Raw genomic sequence first — 26,577 nt, forward strand, 5'->3', positions numbered from 1 at the left:
CATGGTTGTAAGCAATGACGTGAGCATATCTCTGGATGAAGGTGTTGGACTTCTTTTTGTGAGCTTCAACATGGATAGCATTATTCCCTTGGAAGGTTGGCAACCTGTTCATAGTAGATTCGTCTGGCAATTTATGCGGATATCCTTGGATGTTGGTGAAGTTGCAAGTCCTGAAATAATCAACCATGAAGTCTTGATTGGGAAGATTAAGGAAAAGAAAATGGAGATCAAGTAGAGCTTTCTGTCCGAGAAATATTAAATGCTCTCTAGAATGTGATTTGTTCAATCGGAATCTTAGAACTTGTTACCGCTCAAACTAGCAGGGGTCTTAGGAGTGGGGTCCTATAGGGCAACTACTAGGTCAAGGGAAACAATGGAGCGATAGCCCACTGTCACCTCAGCTAAGGCTCCCTGCTCTTTACGGACTTTCACCGATGGGAGGAGACCTGGTATAATGAGGATCACAAAGATGAATGGATCAATGATAGGGTGAAAGGTGATCCTAGAAGCCTATTCACAAGAGAGGCTCAAATGTATGGCTTACTTGCTTGGAAAGCAAGATGAAAGGCTCTCTAAGAAGGGCTTAGGGGAATTCCAAGGGCTAGGGTTTGAGTATATGACTTGTCAAGGAGATTCCTAGCCCCTAAAATCCTTGTGGAAACTTGGATTCCAAGTGGTCTTTGTGGATTGATCTTTAAAATGTTATGGGACCACACGGGGCCAAGTGGACCCAGAATTAGGTCAAGGGGATGGAATTGATCAACCAAGGGTGTGCTTGACCTAATTGAGGGGGAGAAAGGGATTAAAGGAGAATTTTTCTTTGAATTTGATGCAATAATCCCAATGAGGTCACCAGCCAAGGGAAACCTAGGGCAAGAAATGGTCCTCGAGCTAGGGCTTGCAATATCTCAAGATCCCACCGTCGAATTTGCTTCAAATTTGGGCCTCTAGAGCAAACTCAGCGTAGTTTTGGACCAAAAGTCGAAGTATCTGGATGGCTAGATTGTGAGATAAGTGATGCCCTAGGTGACCTATGTAGGTTAGGCCTAGAAATAAAGGGAGAAGGTGAGAAAAATATGATTTAAGGTGATAACCTATGGAAGACCAATGCCTATTCCTTTGGGAGAAATGGAGTCAAGAAGATTCCAATAATTAGGATGGTTTCATTCAGTGAAGGAGGCCTCTAGAACAATTTTGCATGACAATTAGGGCATGAGGAAAATTGCTTCAAGGTCTTTATACTTCAATGTGCAATATGTGATGACTTATCAAGATAAATTTCAATGAAATATCTCTAGGAACATTCACTTATTCAAACATGGCCCATAACATGATGCAACACTAATAAAAGACAAATTTATACCCTTTCACCAAAGAAAAGTAGCAAAATTTTGGCTTAGTATAGCAAAAATCCCAACATCATTTATGTGACATAGAAAAGAATGACAAAATAACATTAAAAGAGCACTTACATGTGAGAACAAGTATATCCAATCATTATCATATGCCAATATAGAAGCTCCAAGACAAAAATGAAGATATCCAAACATCAAAATTCATTCATCCATCCAATTTCGTCTTCCAAAAAGAATAGAAAAAATCTCTTAAGAGAGAATGATCAATCCAAGTGATGATGAAAGAATGAATCAACTCGTCATCTATTTAAACAATGTTTAATGAATTCGATTTAGCTTATTTTGGCCTCATTTAGCCCCTAGAATAAAATAATGTGCAAAATAACAAGTACTTTTGGTGACAAGCCCACCAAATAGCTCAATAACACATGAATAAGCCTCTTAAGAGGGTCGAATGATCAATAACATGTGATGTTGGGCCTTAGAGGAGGCCTAATGAAGTCCATAGGTGCCATAATGTGAAATAGGACTCCCAAAAGTAGTGGACAAGGGGTTGGCCCCTTGTTCTCCAAGTAATAAACCTGTGGTGCTTCCAAATGGATGTGGGGGCACACAAGTGTCCTCATGGGTCTCCAAACAAATCGAAGATGTTTGTAGACAATCTGCAAGGGCTAGGATCACCACATCATCATATAGATCCTAGATCATCTACCAAGTGTATGGTGTAACTGTGGAGTTGGTTGGGCATGGTGAACCAGGTGCATCTTCCTTGTCCAATAGGTGAACCACGAGCAATCTCTGAATGACTCTGGGGATCCATGGAATGTTGTCTGTTGTTGTGGAGGCTCTCTACACACACCCTACATGTGCCAATGTAGCCCTCTGGAGGATTAGGACCCCATATAAGGAGACCAAACCTAAGATGGAAACCATCTGCAATCCTACATAAGATCCAATGTGTCCCCTTGCCCTCCAATACACCAAGTCATTAAAGAAATCAAGTAAAAGAGTTTACAAACCATGGAAAATAGGTGGGCACTTCATAATGGCATGCCCTTCCATAGTGGGCTTTGGCATGTGCAAATGTCTCCAAGCTCAAAGGGGGGTTAACCAAGCACCCTATTAGGTGGTTTCTGCTTCTAAAGGGGGTGGTATGTCCATGGTACATCCTTCAAATGGTGGTGGCATGTGATAAAGTGATGGAACGAAGTAGGGGATGAAGGGGAAAACCTGGGTCACATGCCATGGTACAAGGGTAGCTAATGAAAGGGAAGCCCATACTTGGGTAAATGATGTGTAGGAGGGAGAAATTGTGGTACATGAGTTACCCCGACCTTGATTTTTCCACCCTTCTTCATATGCCTTTTGCCTTTTATGATTTTCTTTGGTTAACTACTCGGGGCTCAAGGGAATGAGAGCATGATGTGTAGAGTATAGCAATGGATACCCCCTTTAAGGTGGCGCAGCTCATTGCCCACCAGGGGTTGGGATAATCATGGGTTCTTGAATGATAGAGGAAGCTCATCTAGGGCCTATAGGAACCAGGGTGATGGCCATGGAAGCGGGTAGGGCTCATGTATTGGCTTTTGCCCACGTCCTGAATGTGTTTGTCCCGACCATATTTTACATTTTGTGGTACAATTTCCTGTTGAATGTGGCCAATTATGCTTTTTCTTTTATTTTCCTTTGCATCAACCTCTGGGCATTGTTCCAGGTCCGACCCAAGGTGTGGGCAAAGGGGAGGGGGTGGCTGACCCTTTGTGGACCCAATGGAGGAATGTGGACCTAGGTGGGAGGAGTGATGAATGGGATTATAATGGGCAGAAGGGGGGTGATATATGTGGATCAGGGAGTGGGACCACGCAACCAAAATCGGGGTTTCCCATGTAGTACCATCCCTAAAGCCCAAAGGTCAGTAAAAGAGATCCCACAGGACTAGGGTCCAAGGTTAACATCCAAAAGAGGCCTAGGGGACAAGAGCACAAACCTAGTCCACTCTTTCCGCCAAATCCCCCCATTAATCCACGCCCAAGATTTTTTATGATAAGTGAACTAAAATACTCAATCACCAAATGACAAGGCATACTTGTAGGTTTGGGATGCCCACCTTCAAACACATAATCATGACAAATGGTTGAGAGACCACATCCCTGGCTTAGGTGGTGGAGAAATGGCACAATGAGCTAGTTGGTGGTTGGAAGGGGTTGTTGGTTGTCGGCTAAGGACCATCATGGAGAAATATTTTCTCATAGGGATTTCACCCACAAAATGGTGGGTAACAGAACCTTTTCAGGATCAGGAGCTGATTTAACCAAGCTACTAGAATTTCTTCTAGAGTAAGCTCTTGTGAATGGATGAATAAGTGGAGTCGCCACCCAAACAGGAAACCAACCTAAATGTCCAGGTGCTAAAGTTGCGGATAAACAAAATGAAAGGATTAGTGAAAGAAAAAAGGATAAGGTGATGAGAAGATGAAGAATGATGAAAGAAGGTGCCTGAAAATGTTGTGGAGTCGTCGGTTAAAATGAAAGAATGTCATTGAGATACCAAGGATCACAAAGTGCTCCCTAGAAACGGTGCCAGAAAATGTGCTGCTTGATGGGCTAAATGAAGAGATGAGAGATCAACAGCGGGAATGATGAAAGGATGTTGTAAACTCCGACAAGAAGAAATTTGTCCCCACCAACGGTGCCAGAAAACGTTGTCGCTCAGATTGTAAAGGCACTACGACAACGACTCAGGTCGGGTGTTGTCACCCTGATTCTCGACCTCTTTGTTCTAGTTGTCTACCAAGAGCAGGCTATGGGGGGAGTCCCTATGGAAATGTGAAGGCGAAGGACAAGTTGGTAACCAACTTATCCGGGAGACACAATTGAGTGGCCTAGCTACTTGGTTAAATTTAGCAAGATTTTGATGATTAGGTTAAGATATTTGTGTATATCCCAAGAGTTGTATTTCATTACCATTGTACCAGAGGCAGTGATGTATGGTTCCACGCGAATATCTTAAGATGTTTTTGGCTGCTATCCAATGGTCATGCTTTGGCTCCATCTAAAACTGACTGAAGACATTCACTGTAAAACAAATGTCAAGTCTTGTGTTTACCAGATACATCAAGGACCCAATCAATTGTCTGTAACAAGTAGGATCTACCAGACTAGAATCTGAACTCCTCAACTTCTTTAGATTGGTAATCATAGGAGTCATCATCGGCTCATTGTCCATCATGCCAAATTTATGAAGAATTTTGATCACATATTTACCTTGACCAAGATATATTTCACCTGGCTTTTGCGAAACTTCTAGTCCCAAGTAATAATGCATAATTCCAAGATCCTTCATATCAAACTCGGCTGCTAACTACTTCTTGCATTCCTGAATTCGATGTTCTACACTTGTAACTGTTGAAAAGTGTAGCTTGGGAGGTATTCCCAAGCCCAGATCAGGGATTGTGAGAATTTCTTTAACAAAAGGGTTTGTGAGCAACAGATCCAAGTGAAGGGGTTTAGGCCAAGATGGGGTTTAAAATCCTAAAAGAAATATTAAAAAGAAAATTAAATCCTAAGTCTAAGTGGAAAACTAGTCTAAGATCTAGAGGGTTCCTAGAAGGCTTAGAGAAAAGCTATTTAAGAAGACCTTAGGACAGGCTAAGGCAATCGAATGAGAGGAGCTCATTTGATGAGGAGTTTGGACAAGATGTAGTCCAAGAGGGGGTCGAGTTGTAGACCAAGCATGGCCTACTAGAGGTCCGAGTACCTTAGGCCCCAACATCTTTAGAGAGGACAATAGGACAAGCATGAAGGGTTTGTGGTAGGACAAGGGTCTACTACAAAGTGAGGATAGTTACCTCATAAAGTTTGGCCTCAAGAAAGATAGGATCTGCACAAGAAGAGGAGTCTGAGTAGGGTTACATGGAGAGTCATGATCACCATAAGGAAGTTGAAACAAGAGGGCCACAGACCTCTAAAGTGCGAAATCAGCTAGAAGAGGAAGACAGGCCTTGGTCTATTATCTTAAGTTCTGGTTAGACGAAATATAGCCCTGCTCATGGAGGATTTTGGGCTCAAAGTTTAAGCTTCACCTCAAAGATCTGGCCACACATGCTCAGTTCAAAAAGGAGTACTGAAACCATGTTTGGGAGGGCCAAAAGGCTTAGTATATAGCTTGAGTGAGGTCATACTTCACTAGGACATTGTGCAAGGGATATAAGCTAAGTTACCAGAATACGGATCCGCCAGTTTTTTGAAAAGCCAGGATCCGGAAACGGCAAGTACAAGCAAATATAAAATATTTTATAATTTTTAAAATTAAAATTTATATAAATATAAAATTAAAAACATAATTTTTTAATATGTAATTTTTATATACAATAAATAATTATTATATAAGTAATTCCTAAAGTATCATTTATAAATATTAGTTAAATTTATATAAAAATAAAAAACATATGGAAATTTTTAAATATATAAATTCAATATAATACTTTAAAAATAATTATTAAGTTAATCATAATATAATTAATGCATCATTTATAAATATTTAAACATTAATTATTAGTTATAACTATTTATATTAAGCATATTATTAAACTTATTTTAGAAAATTATTTTTAAACTTGAAAATTTATTAAAATATAAACTTACTTTTTCAACTTTAAATAAAATATCTTCTAAAAATTTATTAAAATATAAACTTACTTTTTCAACTTTAAATAAAATATCTTCTAAATAAATAGAAGTAGGTTATAATCTTGACGTCACATGTATTAAAGTTTATAATATATTAAAGTTTATAATATGTATTTGTTTTAAATAATATAAAGTTTATAATATATCTTTGTATTAAAGTTTATAATATATATCTGTATTAAATAATATAAAGTTTATAATATGTATTTGTATTAAGTAATATAAAGTTTATAATATATCTTTGTATTAAAGTTTATAATACAGTCAACATAGAAATCCCTCTTGGACTTCATATCCGCTCGTTCTTATCATTAGCGTCATTCACTTGAATTAAAGTTTATAATATATTGTATTAAAAATAATACATTTCAATGTAAAAATAATAAACTTTATGACGTCCAACAACTCAGTTTATTTTCGCGGAGGGATTTTTAATCCATTTCTGAACATTCGAAATTCACTTGCGTTGATAATATTTCTGTTTAAAAATTTTGTGCTGAATTACAGTTTTCTACCCACCGAGAGAAAATTTTTCCGACATACAATATGTGTGAATTTTTCCGACATACAATATATTTACACACGGAGAGAAGACGGACGGATCTCTACGGATCCGGATCCGAATCCGTTTCTGATCCGGGGATCCGCGGATCCAGCCATCAGGCTTGACGGATCCGGTAACATAGGATATAAGGCAGAGAAAGAGGTGACGACCTGCTCAAATGAGACTGATATAACCCTAGTATGGGAGGCCACAGTGACCTGTGTAAAAGGCAGAACATATCAATCAAGATAGAGTCCAGATCTAGATTCTAGTGATTCTTGGAGCTGTGAAGAGGGATCCAAGAAGGCAGGGTTGTATGCTTCAAGATGGTGTATTTTCGAAGTGAAAAGGAGTTGTTTTGAAGGGTTTTAGGACAGCGAATCCTGAAGCCCTAGTTGTGTTTTTTCTCCATTCATGAACAGTCACATAGATCTACTCATACATCTGTCCTGGAGGTGCGCATAAGGAGACTAGATTAGAGTGCAGAATGGGTTGTCATGAGGTGAGAAGGAAGAGGGCCGATTCAGGGTCAGTAAGGTTTGTCCAGATCTCAATATAAGAGTAGCCCATAATGAAGAAGGTCAAGATCCCAGATAAGGAGGCAGATAGACTCTTCATTGAAGGAAGAAAGTTGAGAAGGATGGACAACAGAAATGAGAGCAGCTCTAGACAAGGGAAGATCTAGTGCCAAGCCTTAGATTGAAGGGCAGAAGTTTGGCAGTGCATTCAACGCATATCTAAAGAGTTTTGGAGGTCTGCATCAGGGGTTTGAAGCAGCAACATGAGAGCCCAAGATCTGGGCAGACCTGGAAGAATTTGACAGTGAGAAGAATCCCATGGTGAGGGCAATCCTAGAAGGTCTAGATCTGTGCAATTAAGGATCTGATAGCAGAACAGAGTACAGTGTGAAGAAGCCCTAGAAGAGGGCAGATCTGAAGAAGTATGATGGGGTTGTTAAATGGTTGGAGCAGCAGTATGAGGAAGACAAAGTCAGTCAAGGATTGATTGAAGATGGGCAGTGCAGGAACTCAAGCAGTGCGGGAAGGAATCCTAGTTTAGGAAAATGGTGGAGCAGCCAAAAGAACAAGAATTAGGAGGGCTGCAGTGCCTTGCTCCAAGCCCTAAGTACAACCTCTTCAAGGACAAAGAGGACTTTTAAAGGTGGCAGAAGAAGGTGAGCTCAGGACTGATTCATGAAGGATGAAGAAAGGAGGTCAAGGGAGCAGATCACATCAGCCCGTGTTCATTGTTGAAGAAGGGTGTTTGACAATGATAGGTGGCAACCCTCTGTGCCCTAAGTGTGTCTTCATCGGGCAACACAGGAAGGCACTGTTATTTTTCTACGTACTGGAGTCTAGGATAGATTCTTAAATCACTGACGCTACCAAATCCAAGTATCACAACAAACTATGTTGCACAGCGGAATATTATACAATAGTAAATCAACACATGCACAAACATAGACAACTTTTTACAATTGTATACAACAACCCAACTTCGTTATATTAACCAAACTGATAATACAATAGTGTTAAAATTGGCAACTAAGGCCAACTTCCACCTTAGGACAGCTCATATGATGGAGATGATTATTGCATTCGATTCCTCTTTTCGAGAGATACAATTTTGAAATAAAGATCATCTCATTCTGACAAGCGAAAATGGAATTTTGAATTTATTCTTTCTCGTGATCAAATTGTCAAGGTCGGCCTCAGTCAAATGTAGGCTCATGAAGCCCAATGGATGTGTCTCCTCACCCTCAATGAATTGTATAAATAGGAGTGACCCTTCTCTCATTTGGACACTCACTCATCTCATCATATCATCTTCTCTCTCCTCTCTTGATTGGTTCGTACACTTGGAGGCTCTCTCTTCTTCGCATGTGTGGAAGGAAGGTAGATTTCAGGAGGCCGAAATTTTCTGTGATTAGGGCAGCGTTGACCAGCATTGACTTGGGTACTTTGACCAAGCGTTGACTTCTTTTTTGGGCCAGAACTTCAATCTTTTTAGGCCGCATTCTTTGGCACACAAATCGAGGCAATTGGGGACAGTTTGACCACGTTGACTGCAGCATTGACTTTCTGTTTGACCGCAGAAATTACAGCAAGGATTGTTTGGGTTGACCGAGCTGTTTTGGGTTGACTTTGACCCTCTCTAGAGGCCGTACTATTCTGCTGTTGACCAAGCTGATTAGAGGTTGATTTGGGGCAGCTTTGACCATCGTTGACTTTTTGGTTAGGGCTGCATTGACTGCTGATTTGGCAGATCTGTTTTGGGCTTGCATTTATGATATTTGTACTCTCTCTCTTTGCTGAACTATTGAAGAATAATAAGAAGATTTGATCAAAGGGTTTCCCCACATTGGGGTTTGTCCCTGGCATCTGCCAAATCTTGTGTTCTCTTGTCTTGGCTTATCTTCTGCATATGATTTTATGTTCTATCTGCATTTACTATCAATGTTTATAAATTAATGTGATTGCTACTGGATATAATTGGAAATTGCCATTGGATTGCTAAAGGAACATTGAAGTAAATTGTGCTAAAGCATAGAACATACCATTGTTATCTAAAATCAACAAATAGTCTAGGGCTACCATACCAAAGACAATGGCCCTCATACATGCACTGGTACTAGACAACAACAACTAGGGCTTGATATCGGTCACTTCAACAGCCAATCTACCCTGCATAAAGTACTCTGACCATCTAGTTGATGTAGAGCTCCTCACAACTGCCTTGGTTGTACCTTGTACACATCTACCCAGTCCTTTGACTCCCGATCTGTAGCAGGACAACCCTACCTCTATCATTGAACCAGCTTTATTAGATCACTGAACACGGCTCCACCTGTTCCCTTTCTGACCATTCGTCCTTCAACACATCAACACATCGACACTCTTGTCGAGTTTTTTCACAACTCTGTTTGTGAACAACTCTCAACTGCTCACTGTTGCTCCTCAGCTATATTGGGACTTTCTTCCCACTAGTGCCTTCCTGTGTTGCCCGATGAAGAGTCAAGACACACTTAGGGCCTGAGGGCTTCCCACTATCACTGTCAAATGTCGCTTCTCAAACAATGAACTTAGAGCATGGAGAGCTGACCGATTTCTGTTGTAGATGTGCGACCCACAAGGCAAGTCTCCGGCTATAAACTGCTCGTGGATGATCAAACCTATGAGCTTTTCTTTCTGCCACTTCTAACAATCCCTTAGTCTTTCAATGGACTTGTTTCTTAGGGCTTGAAGCAAACATCTACAATCCTCCACAAGTTGTTCTTTAGGCTGCTCCAACTTTGCCACTTCTAGGCCAACTTGGTACACTTTCACGCTGCCCTCCAACAGTCCACAAGAATCTAACACAATGTCCTCTCATCTACTATCATCCAACCATCAATAAGATGACATCTACAACTCATTGTTGCTGCCTCCTTGTCCTTAATTTATGTGCATCCGCTAAACTGGTTAGTGTGAAAATTTCAACTATTGCAGCAACTAGAAATTATTCTTCTAATTGTAAATTAATTAACAGTTTATTTTCCCACACTAAAAAGGAATAATTCACAACTGCAATTTTCACCAAATTAAATTATGCAAAAGATAAACTGGAAACGAGAAACTACTGGCACACGCAAGATAAATTTGACACAATTATTTTTGGACAAATGTCCCCAGAGAAACCCAACTTGGGAAAACCAGTGCAACAACTAAGGGTTTTTATTATTAAGTAGCAGTGAAAATTTTTTAGTACAACTGGATGTTGAAATTAGGCAATGCTACAGAGAAAAGTACTAGCAAAAATCTAGTAAGGAATTTTCCTCACCCCACAAGCAATATGGGCTCTAACTGCCATCTCCAAGTGAGTCGTCCAAACAACTTTTGTGCAGGCCTACGTTTCTCTAGCATGGTCTCTTCCACGCTTTACCTGAAAGAACTGCTCCTCAAGTCGTCCTGTCTGTTGTTGACTAAGAACTTGTCTCTCTGACACTCTGGAAAATCTTTCCAGCCTCTGGAGCTGAAAACCAACTTCTCTCCATCAAAATCGAATTGTCTCTAGATACTTCTACGCAGCCCCTGAGTCAACCTCTCTATGGCTATTTCTGCCTCTTTGTAAGCTACTCTCCGAAACTGGAATCTCTTCCTCCAGACTCACTGTCCCTGCCCCTCTCTTTCTATGCTTCCCTTCTCTGTCTTGAACTCTTCTAGCAATTTCTACTTCTCTCTGGAAAATTGAACTCCCCAAGGAAATCAATCTCAAGTGTGTGTTCTCCATCTATCCATCGACTTCTTATAATCTTTTGTTGGGACTCCAACTGCCAAGGTTAAAACTTAATCAAGGGCTAAGATTATTTCCTAGTCGATTTGTGTGAGTTTCTAGATGATTCACACCTTTCTCACTTAATACTGATTAATTAACCCCTTTTCCTAAGTTTAGACTTAGGAAATATTTAAAAATAGGCTAATTATCTAATTGAGACACTTTTAGGTTCGAGAAACGATTTATGGGTTGTGGAGAACTCCTGTGTTTTAGTCTCTCCACAAAGTTTTGAGACTAGAACATCATTGATGCTACAAAAACTAACTCCCTCTTAGCAAGGAAGGTGTTACAGTGCTGCACTACTGCTACAACACCCTGTCTCTATATCACCCTTTGTACGTTGTTGATGTCTAGCCACTGTGACTGACTACCACTACCCATCAACCACTACGCAACTCTGATGATGCGTCTATGCTACTGTTGATACTGCTATATTGTTGCCAAATCTGCATCTGCATTGCAACTCCCTTTCAACTATTGTTGTTCCTACTGCAACTAATGCAACTGAGAAGCATCCAAAATACTGAATCACCAATGTTCGTGATGCATCTATCTCCTAAGTATTTGACTACTACTAGCTTCTGCACTATCCACTGAAGAATCTGTGTCGTTGCTAACTCTACGTTGAGCCACCTGCTCTGTTGTCAACACTGCATCTGCGCTCCTCAACACCTGACTGCAACTAGTCTGCAATTGTCACTCTGTAATTTGATTGTGAAACATAAAAACTGATAGATTGTAGGCTTGAATATAAAAATACACAAGAGGTGTTTGTAATAATAATTTATTATATATATATATATATATATAAATGTATAAGTGATGAATGTTACAATGAGGACCCGCATATATATACCTAAGCAGGTGTCCTTTCGTGACTTGGCATGTCTTTTAGACATGCCTTTTCACTTAACTTGATGACTATTTAACATAATCAATATTTAATTCTTTAATATTTACATTTATTTTATTTATTTACTTGTTATGAATTATATTCATAACCTAGCCCCTTCCTTCAGAAGCTTTGTCTTAAAGCTTATTGTCAGCATGTTTCCTTCAATTTGCATTTATCATCTTGGCATATGTAACTCGACACCATTGACGCCTCTGCCTGTATAATTCGCTTGGTAACACTGTCTTGAATCCAGGGTTATTGATTTTTTTATTTTTTATTTTTAATAACTCTAAAAAAAAATTTAAATAGCTCTAATAATTTATTTTTATTTTTAATTATATAATTATAAACTAAATATATGTTATACAGTTATAATTTATATATACCATGTAATTATATAAACTTTATACGTATATATCTTTTTTAAAAACCTTATTATCAAACGGACAGGTGTATGACCAACAGTCACGTCGTATTAGTGGGGAGTTGACCAGATTTGTGAAAAGGGGATCTCCGATTTACTGCTAGTCAATAGCGGCAGCCACTGATCCACATCATGGAGCATGGTTCCTCCACGCCACGAAGCCAGGAAACCTTGCAAATGCCTGTTATCAACGATCAACGGTCAGAGCGAGTCGTCTTTTGAACTTGACGTCGCTGGAGCCACAGAACACGCTTGTTGATGGGGCTCTGACCTCAGACGCCGCTTAAGCCTATTTCACGGGAATGGTGAACAGTGAGAATGGGGAAAAGGGGTGAATGGAGAACCAGCGGGTAGTGGTCACCGAATAGTGGGCCGATCTGCGGCTGTATGCGGACTGTCGATGTGTATGCGACAAAAGGTGACAGAGCACGATTACAAGGATTGTATTAGTGTGGGCGGACGGGACTGCCTCAGTATTCTCATTGCAGAGATTTTTGTTCCGACTTGGCCTTCCATCCCTATTCGCCATAATTTCCCTCTCGTCTGCGAGGGGATTGCAGATATTGATGGAGTGGTTGAATTTGTCTTCTTGAATTACAAAATCTCCAACAAGGGAGGGTCCTCGTGGTTTCTCCTTCCAATTCCATTTTCTTTTCTCTGGTGGAAGGGATGGCAGCGGAAACATTGTTGTGTTAGTTTGATCAATGGAGCATCAGCGTGATAGGGTCGGCAGGTGGGAAGAGCGTAGTGGAAGGGTGGATTCGATGGTTGATTGTGTGGTTTTTTTCTCCAGCTGTGTCTCTGCAGTGTTTCGATCATAGAGAAAAGTAGTTGGGGTTATATTCACTGGATCCATAGCAATACTCACACTCACAATGAATTGATATTCCTTCTTCTCACACTCAACTTATTTCATCTTAAAATGGATCTCACTTCAATGGGAAGTCCAGATCTAAGGGTGGAACGAAAGACAGATGCCTTGGTTGTAATAAGTTTGGCCATTATGTGAAGGAGTGTCCGAATGGCAGAGACACATCTCTTGATGAAGATAACAATCATTCCAGGGACATCTTCAATGATCAAAGGAATGACAGGTAATGCAGGTCATCAAGGAAATGGCCGACTCTTCAAAGAAAGCAAGGAACCCCAAGTATGAAGAATCAAATGTTGTTTTTGATAAGATAAAGAAGTGTTATCTTGTATTGGCCCTCTCCTTCAGATTCTTTGGGGAATCTGGCTTATTGATTGTAGTGGTTCAAGGCACTTCATCGGATATAAGGGTGCACTCTCTAATTTGGTAGAGATGGAAACAATTGTGGGATTATACTTGGAACCGATGCCACCTATCTCGGAAAGGGTGTAGGGAATGTTACCCCTAAACTAAATGAGGGTAACTCGATTCATTTATAGAATCTCTTTTATGTACTTGATCGCAAGAAGACCCTGGTGTCCATTTCAGCAATAGAAGTCGAAGGTTACGAGGTGACACTCATCGATGGAAAGGTACATGTTTGAAAATAGAATTTTCAAAGATGTTTTCGAGTTCAGGATTGTATCAAGTTGCAGGAAGTCCACTAGGGACCATGTCCATTGAAACATAGCACTGGAGGTCTGTGAGTCAGATGGTGACAGGGATGCCTGAATTCAAAAAGAGCATGAAAGTACATGTTTGAGATGTACTGAAGGAAAATCTTACAAGGGGACCATTCCCCTCATGTAGCAGGCCCACAGGTTTGGAACAACCCGAGGGGTTTGAGATTGATGATCAGGAATCTCACGTATGCAGGTGGAAGAAAGCCCTCTATGGTTTGAAGCAAAATTCCCCGGGCGTAGTATGAGAGGATTGATAGCTGTCAAATGAAACTGAGATTCACTAAGAGTGAAGCCGATCCAAACCATTGTTTGAAGGTTGTGGATGATAGACCTCTCATACCAGCACCTTATGAGGATGACCTATTTCTGACAAGTGCAGATCCTCTCATTTGCAGAAGTAAGAGGGAGTTGGATTCCGGATGTGGAATGATAAACTGCAAGCCTGAGACTACCTCAAGGATCTTAACTTTTAGAAGTTATATGGTAGTGATGTCAAACCAGATTTGGGAAATGCCTCTGAGTTTCATGAACTCATTCGCGTTAATGTTCTTGGTGAACTTCCGTCCGGACATATGTTTTGCAGTTAGCATGGTGAACTCATATTTGGTTGAGCCTCACTGGATTGGTGCCAAGAATCTTCTGAGATATCTTCAGGGCACAATCTCTCATGGATTGAGATTCACTGCATGATTAATGAGCAGGAAACAGAAGTCGGTTGCTATAAGCACCGCCGAGACCGAATACATGGCTACGAGTATGATCTCGTGTGAAGCTGCATGGTTGCAGAAGCTCTTAAGTGAGCTATTTGTACACATGATGAATACCACTGTGATTCTCTGTGACAACCAGAGGGAGGATTCGATTATTGAGGAATCTCGTATTCGATAATTGCTCCAGCAGATAGACATCAGATACTACCTTATCTGGGATATGGTAAGTCGATGAGCGAGGAGGCTCCGTCGCATTGAGACTGATGTACAGGTCGCAAACATTTTGTCAAAGCCCCGGGAAAATGTCAAATCTATGACTTTCCCAAATGACTTGGAGTTGTTGAGAGACCTTCTTATAAGGGTCCTACATGTTGCATGCATTGAGCTCTGGGAGCTCTGGGGGGCTTGGGGTACTTACTGGAGCAACATACGACCACAAGGCGACTCACCCTCCCCTGGTGGTGCGCTATGTACAAGATGACAGGTTCAACCTTCCCCTATGATACCCTGTGGCGACTGTGGAACAAGATGATTAGTTTTCCTATGGGCCGGGATGATTAGTTCTCCCGTGGCTACTGTGGAACAAGATGATTAGTTCTCCTGTGGGCCAGGATGATTAGTTCTCCCATGGCAACTGTGAAATAGGATGATTAGTTCTCCTGTGGGCCGGGATGATTAGTTCTCCCGTGGCGACTGTGGGGCAGGATGATTCGTTCTCCTGTGGACAGGATGATTAGTTCTCATGTCGAGGCATCCTACCCATGCAATTTGGGACTCATGGGAAGTACCTCTCATCTAATCAATGAGCAAGGAAATGGGGTTAGGGACCATAGTAGTACTATTGATGGATGCATTGATGTATCTACCGTACTCCATATGCTAGGATGACCTCCATTGATTTGGGATCAATGAAACTGATCTGGGATCAGTATGAGTGGTTTGAGACACTCTCTTGTGATATTGATCTTGGATCAATAAAACTGACTTCGGGCCAATAAGAGTGATGTGACACACTCTCTTCAGATGAAACTGACTTCGGGCCAATAAGAATGATGTTACACACTCTCTTCAGATGAAACTAACTTCAGGTCAATAGAGAATGGTATGAAACATTCTCAATCAATTCTTCTTCTTCATGGTTCAGCAGAGCTCAGTAGTGCAGGGCACTGATGGCAGAGATAGTAAAGTCAGACATATGGATCAGCGGATGGAGTTCTCCCTAGTTGAGAGGGAGTGTTAACATTGGCAACTAGGTCCAAACTCCATGGGGGTCATCTTATTAATGGATGCTAATATTTTTCTTGGATCCCTCTCATCGAGAGATGTAGGATTGATCTAAAGATCATCCGATTCCAATAAGTATACATGGAGATATGAATTTATTTGTGTTATGGGACAATTCGTCAAGGTCAGCAAGCAACCAAATAAACTCCACTTGTGCTCAACGTTTTAGTATAAATAGAGGTGGCCTTCAAGTCATTTCAACACACTTTCTCTTCCTCTCTACTTGTTTTTGGGTTTTAGTAGGAGGAGAAATCATAAGGGATAACGCTACCATAATCTAGAGGGCAGAAGTTGGAACTGCCGGCAATAGCCGGAATTGTTGGAACTGTCGGAACTGCCAAGAAAAGTCGGAACTATCAGAACTGCCGGGAAGAACAGTCGGAACTGCCGGAACAGACGGGAAAGCTGACATAGAGGACAGAAGTCGAAATTTCCAGGAATAGCCGAAACTACCGGGAAAGCTAACGCAGAGGGCAGAAGCCAGAACTGCCAGAATTGTCGGAACTGTCGGGAACCGCAAAAATTGCCAGAACAGCCAGAGCATCTGTCTCCAAAGGAGAACAGCATGCAAGGGACAACTAACTAACATTGGGACAGTTGTATGCTACTTAGCAGCAAATACACTGAGCATGCAATGTTACAGCTAGCATGCAAGGGACAACTAGCATGCAACAACAAGCATGCAAAGGACAACAAGCATGCTAGGGACAACAAGCAAGCAAGATGTAGCGAGCACATAGGTCAGTATGGCAACATGGTGCAGCAATGGCACATAATGCAGTACAGTGATGGGTACAGTCATGATTAATGAAGCATGATGAGATGCAGCACGGTGAGGTGCAGCATGATGACGAAATGCAGCACAACGATAGGTGAAGGAGTCACCTTGGAGAATCAGTTGAAGCAGCATGTCCTCAACTGATCTCATGTATCATCTTCTTAGAGATGATCTATGCTCTTATCTAGATAAGTCAAAGTGTTGACTTCTGTTGTAAATGTACTCTCTCTCTCTCTGCTGAACTATTGAAGAACATATAAGAAGAATTGATCAAGGGTTTCCCCACATTGGGGTTTGTCCCTTGCTAGCGCCACATCTTGTGTCCTCTTATCTTGGCTTGTCTTCTGCGATTTATGTTTATGTTCTATCTGCAGTTTACTTTAATGCTGATGTGATTGCTAATCTGGAAAAGATATTGAGCTAACTATGAAAATTGAAATAAATTGCTCTAAGCATAGAACATACCTAAAATTAACAAAGAATCACAAAAGGCATCAAAAGAGGGGGACTTGTAGGCTTGTCCTTGAGAAATAAAGGCTTCTCTAGTAGAATGGAAGGTGGAAACTGTTAGCGCTCGAATTTGCCTCAGGCTGAGGAAGGCAAAATCCAAGGCAACATCAAACCACTTAGCCTCGTAGCTAGCCCTACGAGGACAGGAGAGGGCTCTCTCCGGGTCTATCTCGGCAAAAGGTTTTCTAAAAGGGGCTGAGATGACTTTAAAAGAAACTGATTTTAGGCTAGTAAATTGATAAAAGGGGTTTTTAATAAAATGATGGGGTTTTTTTGGGCTGCATAGGGCAAAGAAACAGCTTGAACAGAGAAATGTAATCAAAAACACAGATTGTTTCCTGAGGCAAGGTAGGCAAGAAAGTTTAACATCAAATTGAGATTAAATGGAATGACAAGACTGCTGAGGAGCTAACAAGGGCATAGAGGATGAATCCTTGTCAAACAAAAGAAAACATTAAATATGAACAAACTTAACGGCAGAGCATACAAAATATGAATTCTACCTTAACACTTCATTTGTTCAAATGGAAACGATCATGAAATGACATGAACACATAACAGGCTACATATGAAACAAAAGAGGACACAAATGTTAAATTTCATACCACAGGAATCTCAGGGGTCAGAGCTGCATTTTTTAATTAAAATCTCTGTCAAAATTTGTACAATGAAAGCTCTGTTCTCTCTCCTCCACCAGCGCTCAGAACTCTCTCCCCTCTAACTCTTACAAATGATTTTTTTTTAATACATTAAATAAACTATTCTAGGAGAAAACAGATCGACCCAAAAACAGGGGCGCTGTTTCAACTAAAGCCATGAAGATAGAAAAGAATCCTCCATCTGCTCTTAAAGATAGAAAAGCCTTCCATTATTCCAGCGTGAAGACAGAAATAGGCAATCGAACCTTTGAATGCCACTTTGCAACTGCTCTCAAATTTCTGGAGATACGCTTTGCCACTTTACGGAAATTGCTAAAATATGGGTCAAACTGCCACATATGCTCTTTTAGATGAATCGAATGCCCACATATTGCAACGATTGCCACGTTACTGATATCTTTAATTCATCTGCAGAAGGTTCTATCATAAAACAACGACTTATATAAACAACTCAATGCGGTTTAAAATCCTCTGATGGCCAATTAAGAGATAAATGCTGGAGCGCAGATCCCTTTGAATCATTAACTGAAGTCTTGAAATAGGAATCGAATCCTATGTCTTCGGCTGTGATGTATATCTTCGTTCCAATTTAAAGTATTTTGGCTCCGTTTGAATAGCGCTCTTGGGCCATATTCATGAGCCAGCTGTTGCTACCCAAATCATCTTTTTTGCGAGCATACTTTGCATAGTCATTTCTCAGAGTCTGCATCAGGATCATTGAGACTAAACCCGTGAGTAAAATAACCATCATCAATGCACATTATGAGTGTTCTGCTTGCAAGGCAAGTAAAGCATAAGGTCGCCAAATTGTAGCAGCAGATGTGTCGATCTTCAACATAAAACAAAGACCTCGAAGAATAAATATAGCACGCACCACCAGCCATAATGACCGATTAAATGATTTCAAAGGAATTCTTCGCAAGATCGAATTCTGCGCGGTTGGAGATACAGTGGCCTCTTCAACATAGCTTACATCAAATAAAATCCGGGCCACTGTGGACAGATCAGATACACATATGTTGTCCCCAGTGATATTTTCAAAGACCATCTCAGCATCAAGCAAGGTCTGGGCAATCTCATCGTCATCGTTATCACTTAAAGCAAGCACTATTTTTGTTAGCTTGAGACGAGTTTCCATATCAAGTACTTTGCACTGTCCATAATCAAGCAATCCAAGCCTACCATCAAGAAGCACTAATAGGTTTCCTGCATGTGGATCGGCATGGAAAATCCCATCTACAAACAGCATCTGTCCATAGGCTTGCAACAAACTGTGGATACTCCTCACCATCTCGGGTATCCTGGCAAGAAGATCTTCACTTGCATTGGGACAAAGCACCTAAGTGAAGCGAATTCCATCCAATCTCTGCATGACAATAAGGCGCTTTGTGCAGAGGTTTAAATACAGTGTAGGGCATACAATATGTCTGAAATTATTCTTTTCAAGGTTCCTCTTTATTGTCTCCATAAACCAAGTTTCTCGTTCAAAGTCAAACTCCAAGGGAATGGTTGATTGTATTTCTTTTACTATCCAAGCAAGATTACGAAGATCATAACGCATCATTGTCTCTATTCGCAAGTGTTGCACCTTTATAACAATCCGTGTGCCATCTTTCAAAAAACCACCATGAACTTGTGCAATTGATGCTGCTGCAATTGGTATTTTCTCCACATGAGAAAATACTACACCCAAAGGGACAAGACCATTCTTATCCTTGACAAATGAAAGCCCCTGCAGAGATCTCAATAATTGTTGTCTAATACTGTACTCAACCTCAGAGAAAGGTCATGGAGGTGTGTTATCCAAGTGACGGGAAAGATGCTTTGTCCAAGCTTCTGGTACAAAATCCTGAATAAATTAACATTAGTGAAGTGTGTTAGCGCTTGAATTTAAGTGCTTCTTCTTCTCATCATAAGAGTCAGCTCCAAGTCACCTCTGAATACAATTACTGGAAAAATGTTCCTAGCTTTCACAGCACCCAATAGTGAGGTCGAACTTTCAACAACTATCACTTTTGCTTGTGCTTTTGCAGGGACGGGAGCTTTTAAAGCTGTTTGGTAAATTTGGCTGCAGCGGACTGACAAGACGGAGTCTAACAGAAACAAACACATAGTAGGTTGGTCCTAACTTAGTAAGAATGGAATAGATAAGGCTACTATCTTCTTTCTTAACCTTAACACCTTCCAAGAGAAGTCTAAGGGTCTTGAACTTGGACAAAAAATCTTTAATGGAAGAAAAATTATTGGGGTCCAACGTAAGCAACTCATTTTCGAGTTGATGGGCTCTAATTTCATTTTTTATTCCAAAAACTTTATTGAGTTGTTTCATTGCTTCATCAAGGATATCAAGTTCTGCGATATGGAATCTAAGGTCTGGAGAAATAGACATCCCTATCAACCCATGTGCTTGATCTTGCTTATTTTCCCATTTGGCTACCTTATCTTCATCTTTAGGTTTAGATTCTTGGCCTGGGGTTATTCTATAAAGACTTTTACTTCTAAGTAAATCCACAATGTAGGATAACCATTAGAAATAATTGGTGGTGTCAAGAATAACTAAGCATGGACTTTCTAGTTTAAAAGAAACTGAAGATGAAAATGTTGAAATGAAATGTTCCAATGGAAAGATCTCGAAAAATTAGGCCGATTCAAAAGAAAACGGCTCTCTAGTAGAATGGAAGGTGGAAACAAACACAGAGTAGGTTGGTCCTAACTTAATAAGAATGGAATAGATAAGGCTACCATCTTTTTTCTTAACCTTAACACCTTCCAAGAGAAGTCTAAGGGTCTTGAACTTGGACAAAAAATGTTCAATAGAAGAAAAATTATTGGGGTCCAACGTAAGCAACTCATTTTCAAGTTGATGGGCTCTAATTTCATTTTTAATTCCAAAAACTTTATTGAGTTGTTTGATTGCTTCATCAGGGATATCAAGTTCTGCGATATGGAATCTAAGGTCTGCAGAAATAGACATCCTTATCAAACCACGTGCTTGATCTTGCTTATTTTCCCATTTGGCTACCTTATCTTCATCTTTAGGTTTAGATTCTTGGCCTGAGGCTATTATATAAAGACCTTTACTTCTAAGTAAATCCACAATGTAGGATAACCATTGGAAGTAGTTGGTGTTGTCAAGAATAACTAGGCATGGACTTTCCATTTTAAAAGAAACTAACGCTGAAGATGCTGAAACGAAGTGTTCCAATGGAAAAATCTCGAAAAATTAGGCCGGTTAAAAAAAAAACTGCTCTGAAAATGGTTTCCAGATAAAGAAGTTATGGTGTTTTAAAGAAAAGTTGTTGAAGATGCCGACGAACTACGTGAATGTTGGGAAGTGAATGATAATGCTATATTTAAAAAATATGCTCCACCCCCCGTCCTCTCTAAACTTAATCTAATTAGCTCACTTTTTAAAAAAAGATTATTTTATGCGACCCACTCTTATAAATAAGTGAAAGTCACTTTTACAATGGTACTTTATGAACTACCCACTAAATTGTAACTTAAATAAAAGATAAAGTGACTTCGTAATTATAAATGACTCACTGTTTATAATGGGTGAGAACACTTTTACATAAAGTAACTTTAAAATATATGTTACATGTGCTTTTTGAAAAAGTAACTCAACAAAAAGAAAGACTTGAACCCAAGACCTCTATTCTCATAAAATAACTTTGGACCAAGTGAATTAGTTTAAAAGGTTAGTAATTTTTGGAAAGAAGGAAAAGGTTTTTTATTTCTTGCTCACTGAACTTTGGAGTGTGTGTTTACCTAAAAAACCTCTTTTTGCCTACAAAACAAAAAAAACCGCACAACCCAAAACGAACATGCAAAAGAAATCCAAGTTTTACGGTTTAAAGTTAAATTTGGCCGGAAACTAAATATTTTCCTCAATGTTTTTGATTTTCCGATATCACACTAAGGCTCAGCGGAAAAGAGCATACACATAAGAAAAATCATTTCTTTATGTTACTGGTTTGCCCAGATCACACAGAGTCGCGGGGAAAAGAGCATATGCAGAAATGAGAGGTATAGATCCGGTAATAAAAAGAATTATAGAGGACTATAAACCGAAATAAACAGAGAGATAAATAATTGTAACTGCAAATAAAGACTATACCTCCAGATCTTTAAAATGGCGTAGCTAGGGCTACCAGAAACCTTTTCGTGTGAAACGAAAGGGGTTCCTCATTGGAACAAATGCTCATAACACAATAGAGCAGTCCTCTTGGCCCAAAAGCGGTCAGAAACAGTGGACCTCGGAAACCACTGTTGAATGTAGTTGTAATGGCTTTGGATTTGGATCACCAACGGTTGCGGCCCTCAAATCGCTCTGATACCATGTAGGAATTTACAGGGTAAGTTCCTTAGATAAAACACCAAAAGGACACCATTCAAAAACAGATCACAGATCGGTACACCAGTATTCTTGATGTGGTTAAAACCCTCAAAGAGGGAAATAGTGCACGACCTGAGCCAACGCGGCCACTTCAGGCAATTTGTTAATGTAAAAGAAAGAAAATTTACAGAAGCTTCTCTCATGAACAACCACCTTACAAATGACCCTCCATGCTCTTTAAATAGAGATCATGGACCAATCGGGTGTTAAGCCACAGATCAAGCGTCAGTAATACCGAGGAGAGAATGCACTGTCGGATCACTTCATGTCTAGAATATATCATAACCGTCGGATTGTAAGTTACAAAAAGTATATAGTAAAGAAACAGAGTTTACCTAACTATACACTAGACCAAATTATACTTAGCTATTTCCTATGTGTCGAAATATCCTAATAGAATACACTTGTATAGAAATATATCTATTTCATTGAGGATGGCACTAAAGTGGAAATGTTGGCTCAGCATGCCTATGTTGGGAGCAGTGTTGCACGAAGCGCCCCCCCCCCCGGCGGTTCCAAGCCCCGAAGCGCGTCCCGTACGGAAGCGCCTAGGAAGCTTGGCCGGAAGCGCGCTTCCGAAATTTTTAGACGCTTCCTGGAAATTTGGAAGCGCTGGCGCTTCCGAAGCGCGCTTCGTACGGCGCTTCCCAGACGCTTTCCAGGCGCTTCCCAGGCGCTTCCAGAAAAGCTTCCGGAAAAGCATTTAGAAAATCGTTTTTTTTTTCAATTTTTTTTTAAATTTTAAGTGAGTTTGCTTGTTGGGGGTGGGTCCACCTTGGGTTAGGGTGACAAATGAAAGCAAAAAAAAAATATAAATATAGCAGATGCTCCCTCATCTGGTCCCTTGGTTCCTAGGTTCCATGGTTCAACACCAACAGCAGGGGGTTCTTCTTCATCAGTTTCAGTGCCACGACTTCCAGAGGCACCATCTTCTTCATTGCCACCACGTGGAGGCCCGCCACCACGTTCTATTCGTGGTGGAAGGAGGAGAGATTAGTAGATATATTCACAATCTACTACTTTTTGTCATAGATTACTCATTAGACTTGTAGACTTGTGAATTTGAATTTTGAACCTTTTTGGCTTGGCGGTGACCAAGTGACATATTTTGTAAACATTATTATTTGAATTTTGGACATGACAAATGTTGACAGTTGTTCACTTGCTAGATAAATCATAATATGCTCTATGTTTTATGTTTTATGTTTTATAATATGCTTAAATGTTTTATGTTTTATAATATGCTTAAAAATTTTATGTATGTTTGTAATAGCTAGAATATAGATGATTGTTGCACATACTAGTAACTACAATGGAATCATGGATGCCATATCTATCTTGATTTATGCAAAAATATGCATGTTTTCATGTCTTCTACAATTAATTTGGTATTTGGGATGTTTGTTTTGAGTATAAATGCAAAAAAATATAAAAAATATATATATATAGCAGACGCTTCCGCGGACGCTTCGCTTCCTAGATTTTTGGAAAATGACGCTTCCGCGCTTCCGCTTCCGCTTCGCTCCCGCTTCGTGCAACATTGGTTGGGAGTAGCCAGGTGAATTGCTGCTCAATTAATAATGATTTCATTGATGGAGTCATATATTTTTCTAAACCCAAGAGGTTAGCTCAATGAGTTGTCACCATTGTTTTTGAGCATTTCACTAATTATGTCACTAAATGTGCCTAATTCAAATGCCTACCTAGATTAGGTGCACTACTTTACACCGACTAGTTTACTAGGATGTTATCTTTGGGCGTTAGGGGCATCCTTGGATTTCCCATAAGGTTTTCCTTGAAAATTAAATCATGTTGTTCTTTATTACAATATAATAAGGTAATGATTTTCAAAAATAAAAAGAATATGATGTTTTGATAGATTCTCCCAAGGAAAGTGTAATAATTTGTTGGATTTATTTTTTCATCAAACCTAAGGGTGTGGACAGGATATTATGATTATTGCTAGAGGATTTGTGGAATAATGTAGAAGTGCAATTTGATTAATCGGGAAACATTTTTATGTACATAGCTCTCCAAGTGGCCATCAAAATTTAGTTATACTATCAGAAATACTGATTTTATCTATACATACTAAATCAGATTTGGCTAAAAAAAATAGACCTTTATGGAAGATTTGTTGTTGAAGATGTATTAATGGATTTTTATCTGTGCACGAACTTTGTGAGTATTGGATGATAAGATTTGACTGCAACTCATGGTTATATATTAGTTTTTCATATGGACACTACCTGGAAGTATATTAAGAAAAAAATTATATGGTTTTGCTATCCACGCAGACCAGTGATTAGATTTTCTTTTCAAGTCCTGTTGAATTTAACACCTGCCATTATGCTAGTATTGTTCACGTGAGAGTTTGTTTTTTCAGCTACTTTTCATTATATCTCTGTCCCGTTTTTTAGCTTTTGGGACATTAATATAATTTATCTAAGATTCCTTTTTCCCTAGCATTGCGATTTATGTTGAATTTGTGCTTCTGGTGCAGTGAACGGTCAAGCATACCCGAGTTTAAATGCTTATTGGCTATCTCTGGATTTTCTAGGCTTGTTGTTCAGCTCTCCTTCCCACCTGTTCGCCTGGTATAGTTTTTTTACTTGGCCATTGTTTTTCATTATGATATTTGGTGAAGTTTAAAAACGTTTTGTTGCCACAGCAGTTTAGCTCCTAATGGTTGTGCTTCTTGTTCACAGTTAACTGAGCCCAAAGTTTTTGTCCATGGAAATATAAGAAGTGAAGGTATTGAAGATATAAGATGGCCTGGTTGTCCTTACTCATAGTAGGAGAACCACACAATTGTCAACTTGTCTGATAATATTACTAGAGTTGAAGTGTTTAATCCAACTTTTCAAGAACGATATTCTTCCAGCAGCGCAGTGAAAGATTGCAATTATTGAATCATATTTAAAGGCTACTATTTTGTAGTTGGAGTCTTTGTCACGATTAGCTTGGAATTTTTATTGTAATAACATTTAATTTGTTGGGTTGATAGATATTCTATAGTCCAATATATGAGGGAGATGTTGTCACATTAATTTTATTTTTTAAATATGTGTTTAATTAAACTTTTTATTTGCCAAAATGTGAAAGTGAATAGAAAGGTCAATTTTTATTACGTGTTAAATATTTCATGAAATTGGAATACTTACAAAATTAGAAAGTTTTTTTACAAAAATTATGTAAATTGATATCATAGTTAAAATGTGTTTGTGGGAGGTAAATTTTATCAAAGTAAAAAATAATTAGTAATTAAGATATATAAATTGAGTAAATTGATATCATAGTTTAAAATGTTTATGTGTGAGTTAAATTTTCTTGAAGTAAAAAACAATAAGTATTTATAATTGTTGAATGTTGTTGTCATTGATGCCAACACCTATTAATGAATGTTCTTAATATTTCTCTGGATTACATTAGTTGAAAGCTCCAATGGAAGGATGATTAGAAACCCTAGTATCCCCACATTTGTTGAGGTTGTTTTTGATGAAGCTCGATGAATTTGATCTTAAGATCATCGTCTTTGAATTATCTACATCATGCTGATTTCAATGCTATGTGGATCATCACGAGAGGCTTCACGGTTTGAGAGATATGCTCAGTCAAAGTCCGTGCACCCAGCTAGTGGTTCAAAGCCCCAAAGTTGATGTGTGGCAAATTCTTTTTGGTCACAAGTGTGATGATGTGGCATCAAGTTATTGGTTGAATATTTTGGATGTCTTATTGTGTTTGAAGGCCCTAACAATTGGTGATGTGGCAATCTACTAATCTTATGACAATACATTGTTGTGGAAGGTTTCAATAGCTAGAAAGGGGTTTTTGAGTTTAAATTTGAAATTCAATCTGTGGTCCACAGTGGAGGAGCATTTTGGCTCCAATTGTATTTGAAATTCAAATCTCAGATAAGTCCTCCCTCCAAAAGTGGTTTTCTGCTACCTCTTTGGAGCCACTCCAAAAACTATATAAGGGTATCACATTACAGCTCTAAAGAAAGTATTCAACATCTATCTTTTGTTATATAGCTCTGAAGTTGATTTTGACCCTGTGGTGAAAGTGCAAGATCAAATGAGAGGCTTTTTTTGTTTGGGTTTTGGTTATGTTTTTTTTTAAATAAGGGTTTCACTAGTTTCTTATGTTTCAGGCTAGCGACAGAATTGAAATACTAAGGATCAAGGTTTGTTGTTTTTCTATTACAGAAAGAAGGGTTTTCTGGCAGGTTTTGGCCCTCGTTAGGGCATCAAGTTTGAGGTTCGTTGGATAGTAGTTTCTTCTTTGCGGTAAATCTATTTTCAGTAAGCCTAACGAAGTTCCAAAATCCTTGAAAAAGGCTTCTCACAGTTGTCATTTAGTTGCTTGGATTTGGTTAAATAGCCAAGGAATCACAGAAGTCTTAAGGAAAACTTGTAACCTCT

At 39.4% G+C, this 26,577-nt stretch overlaps 1 protein-coding gene across 1 annotated transcript in view; it reads left to right on the plus strand.

Moving 5' to 3' along the window:
- LOC149267645 (dol-P-Man:Man(7)GlcNAc(2)-PP-Dol alpha-1,6-mannosyltransferase-like) overlaps positions 1 to 25,233 on the plus strand; it is a 476,648-nt gene extending 451,415 nt beyond the window's left edge. The window contains exons 17-18 of the mRNA XM_089433784.1: positions 24,657 to 24,750; positions 24,862 to 25,233. Coding sequence (XP_089289910.1) covers positions 24,657 to 24,750; positions 24,862 to 24,948 — 181 coding nt within the window. The 3' untranslated portion in view covers positions 24,949 to 25,233. The remainder of the gene's footprint in view (positions 1 to 24,656; positions 24,751 to 24,861) is intronic.
- Positions 25,234 to 26,577: the final 1,344 nt, after the last annotated feature.

Source organism: Pinus tabuliformis, chromosome 6 (assembly GCF_031772625.1).
Source record: "Pinus tabuliformis cultivar Carrire ecotype Pingquan chromosome 6, CPIR1, whole genome shotgun sequence".
Classification (NCBI taxonomy): domain Eukaryota; kingdom Viridiplantae; phylum Streptophyta; class Pinopsida; order Pinales; family Pinaceae; genus Pinus; species Pinus tabuliformis.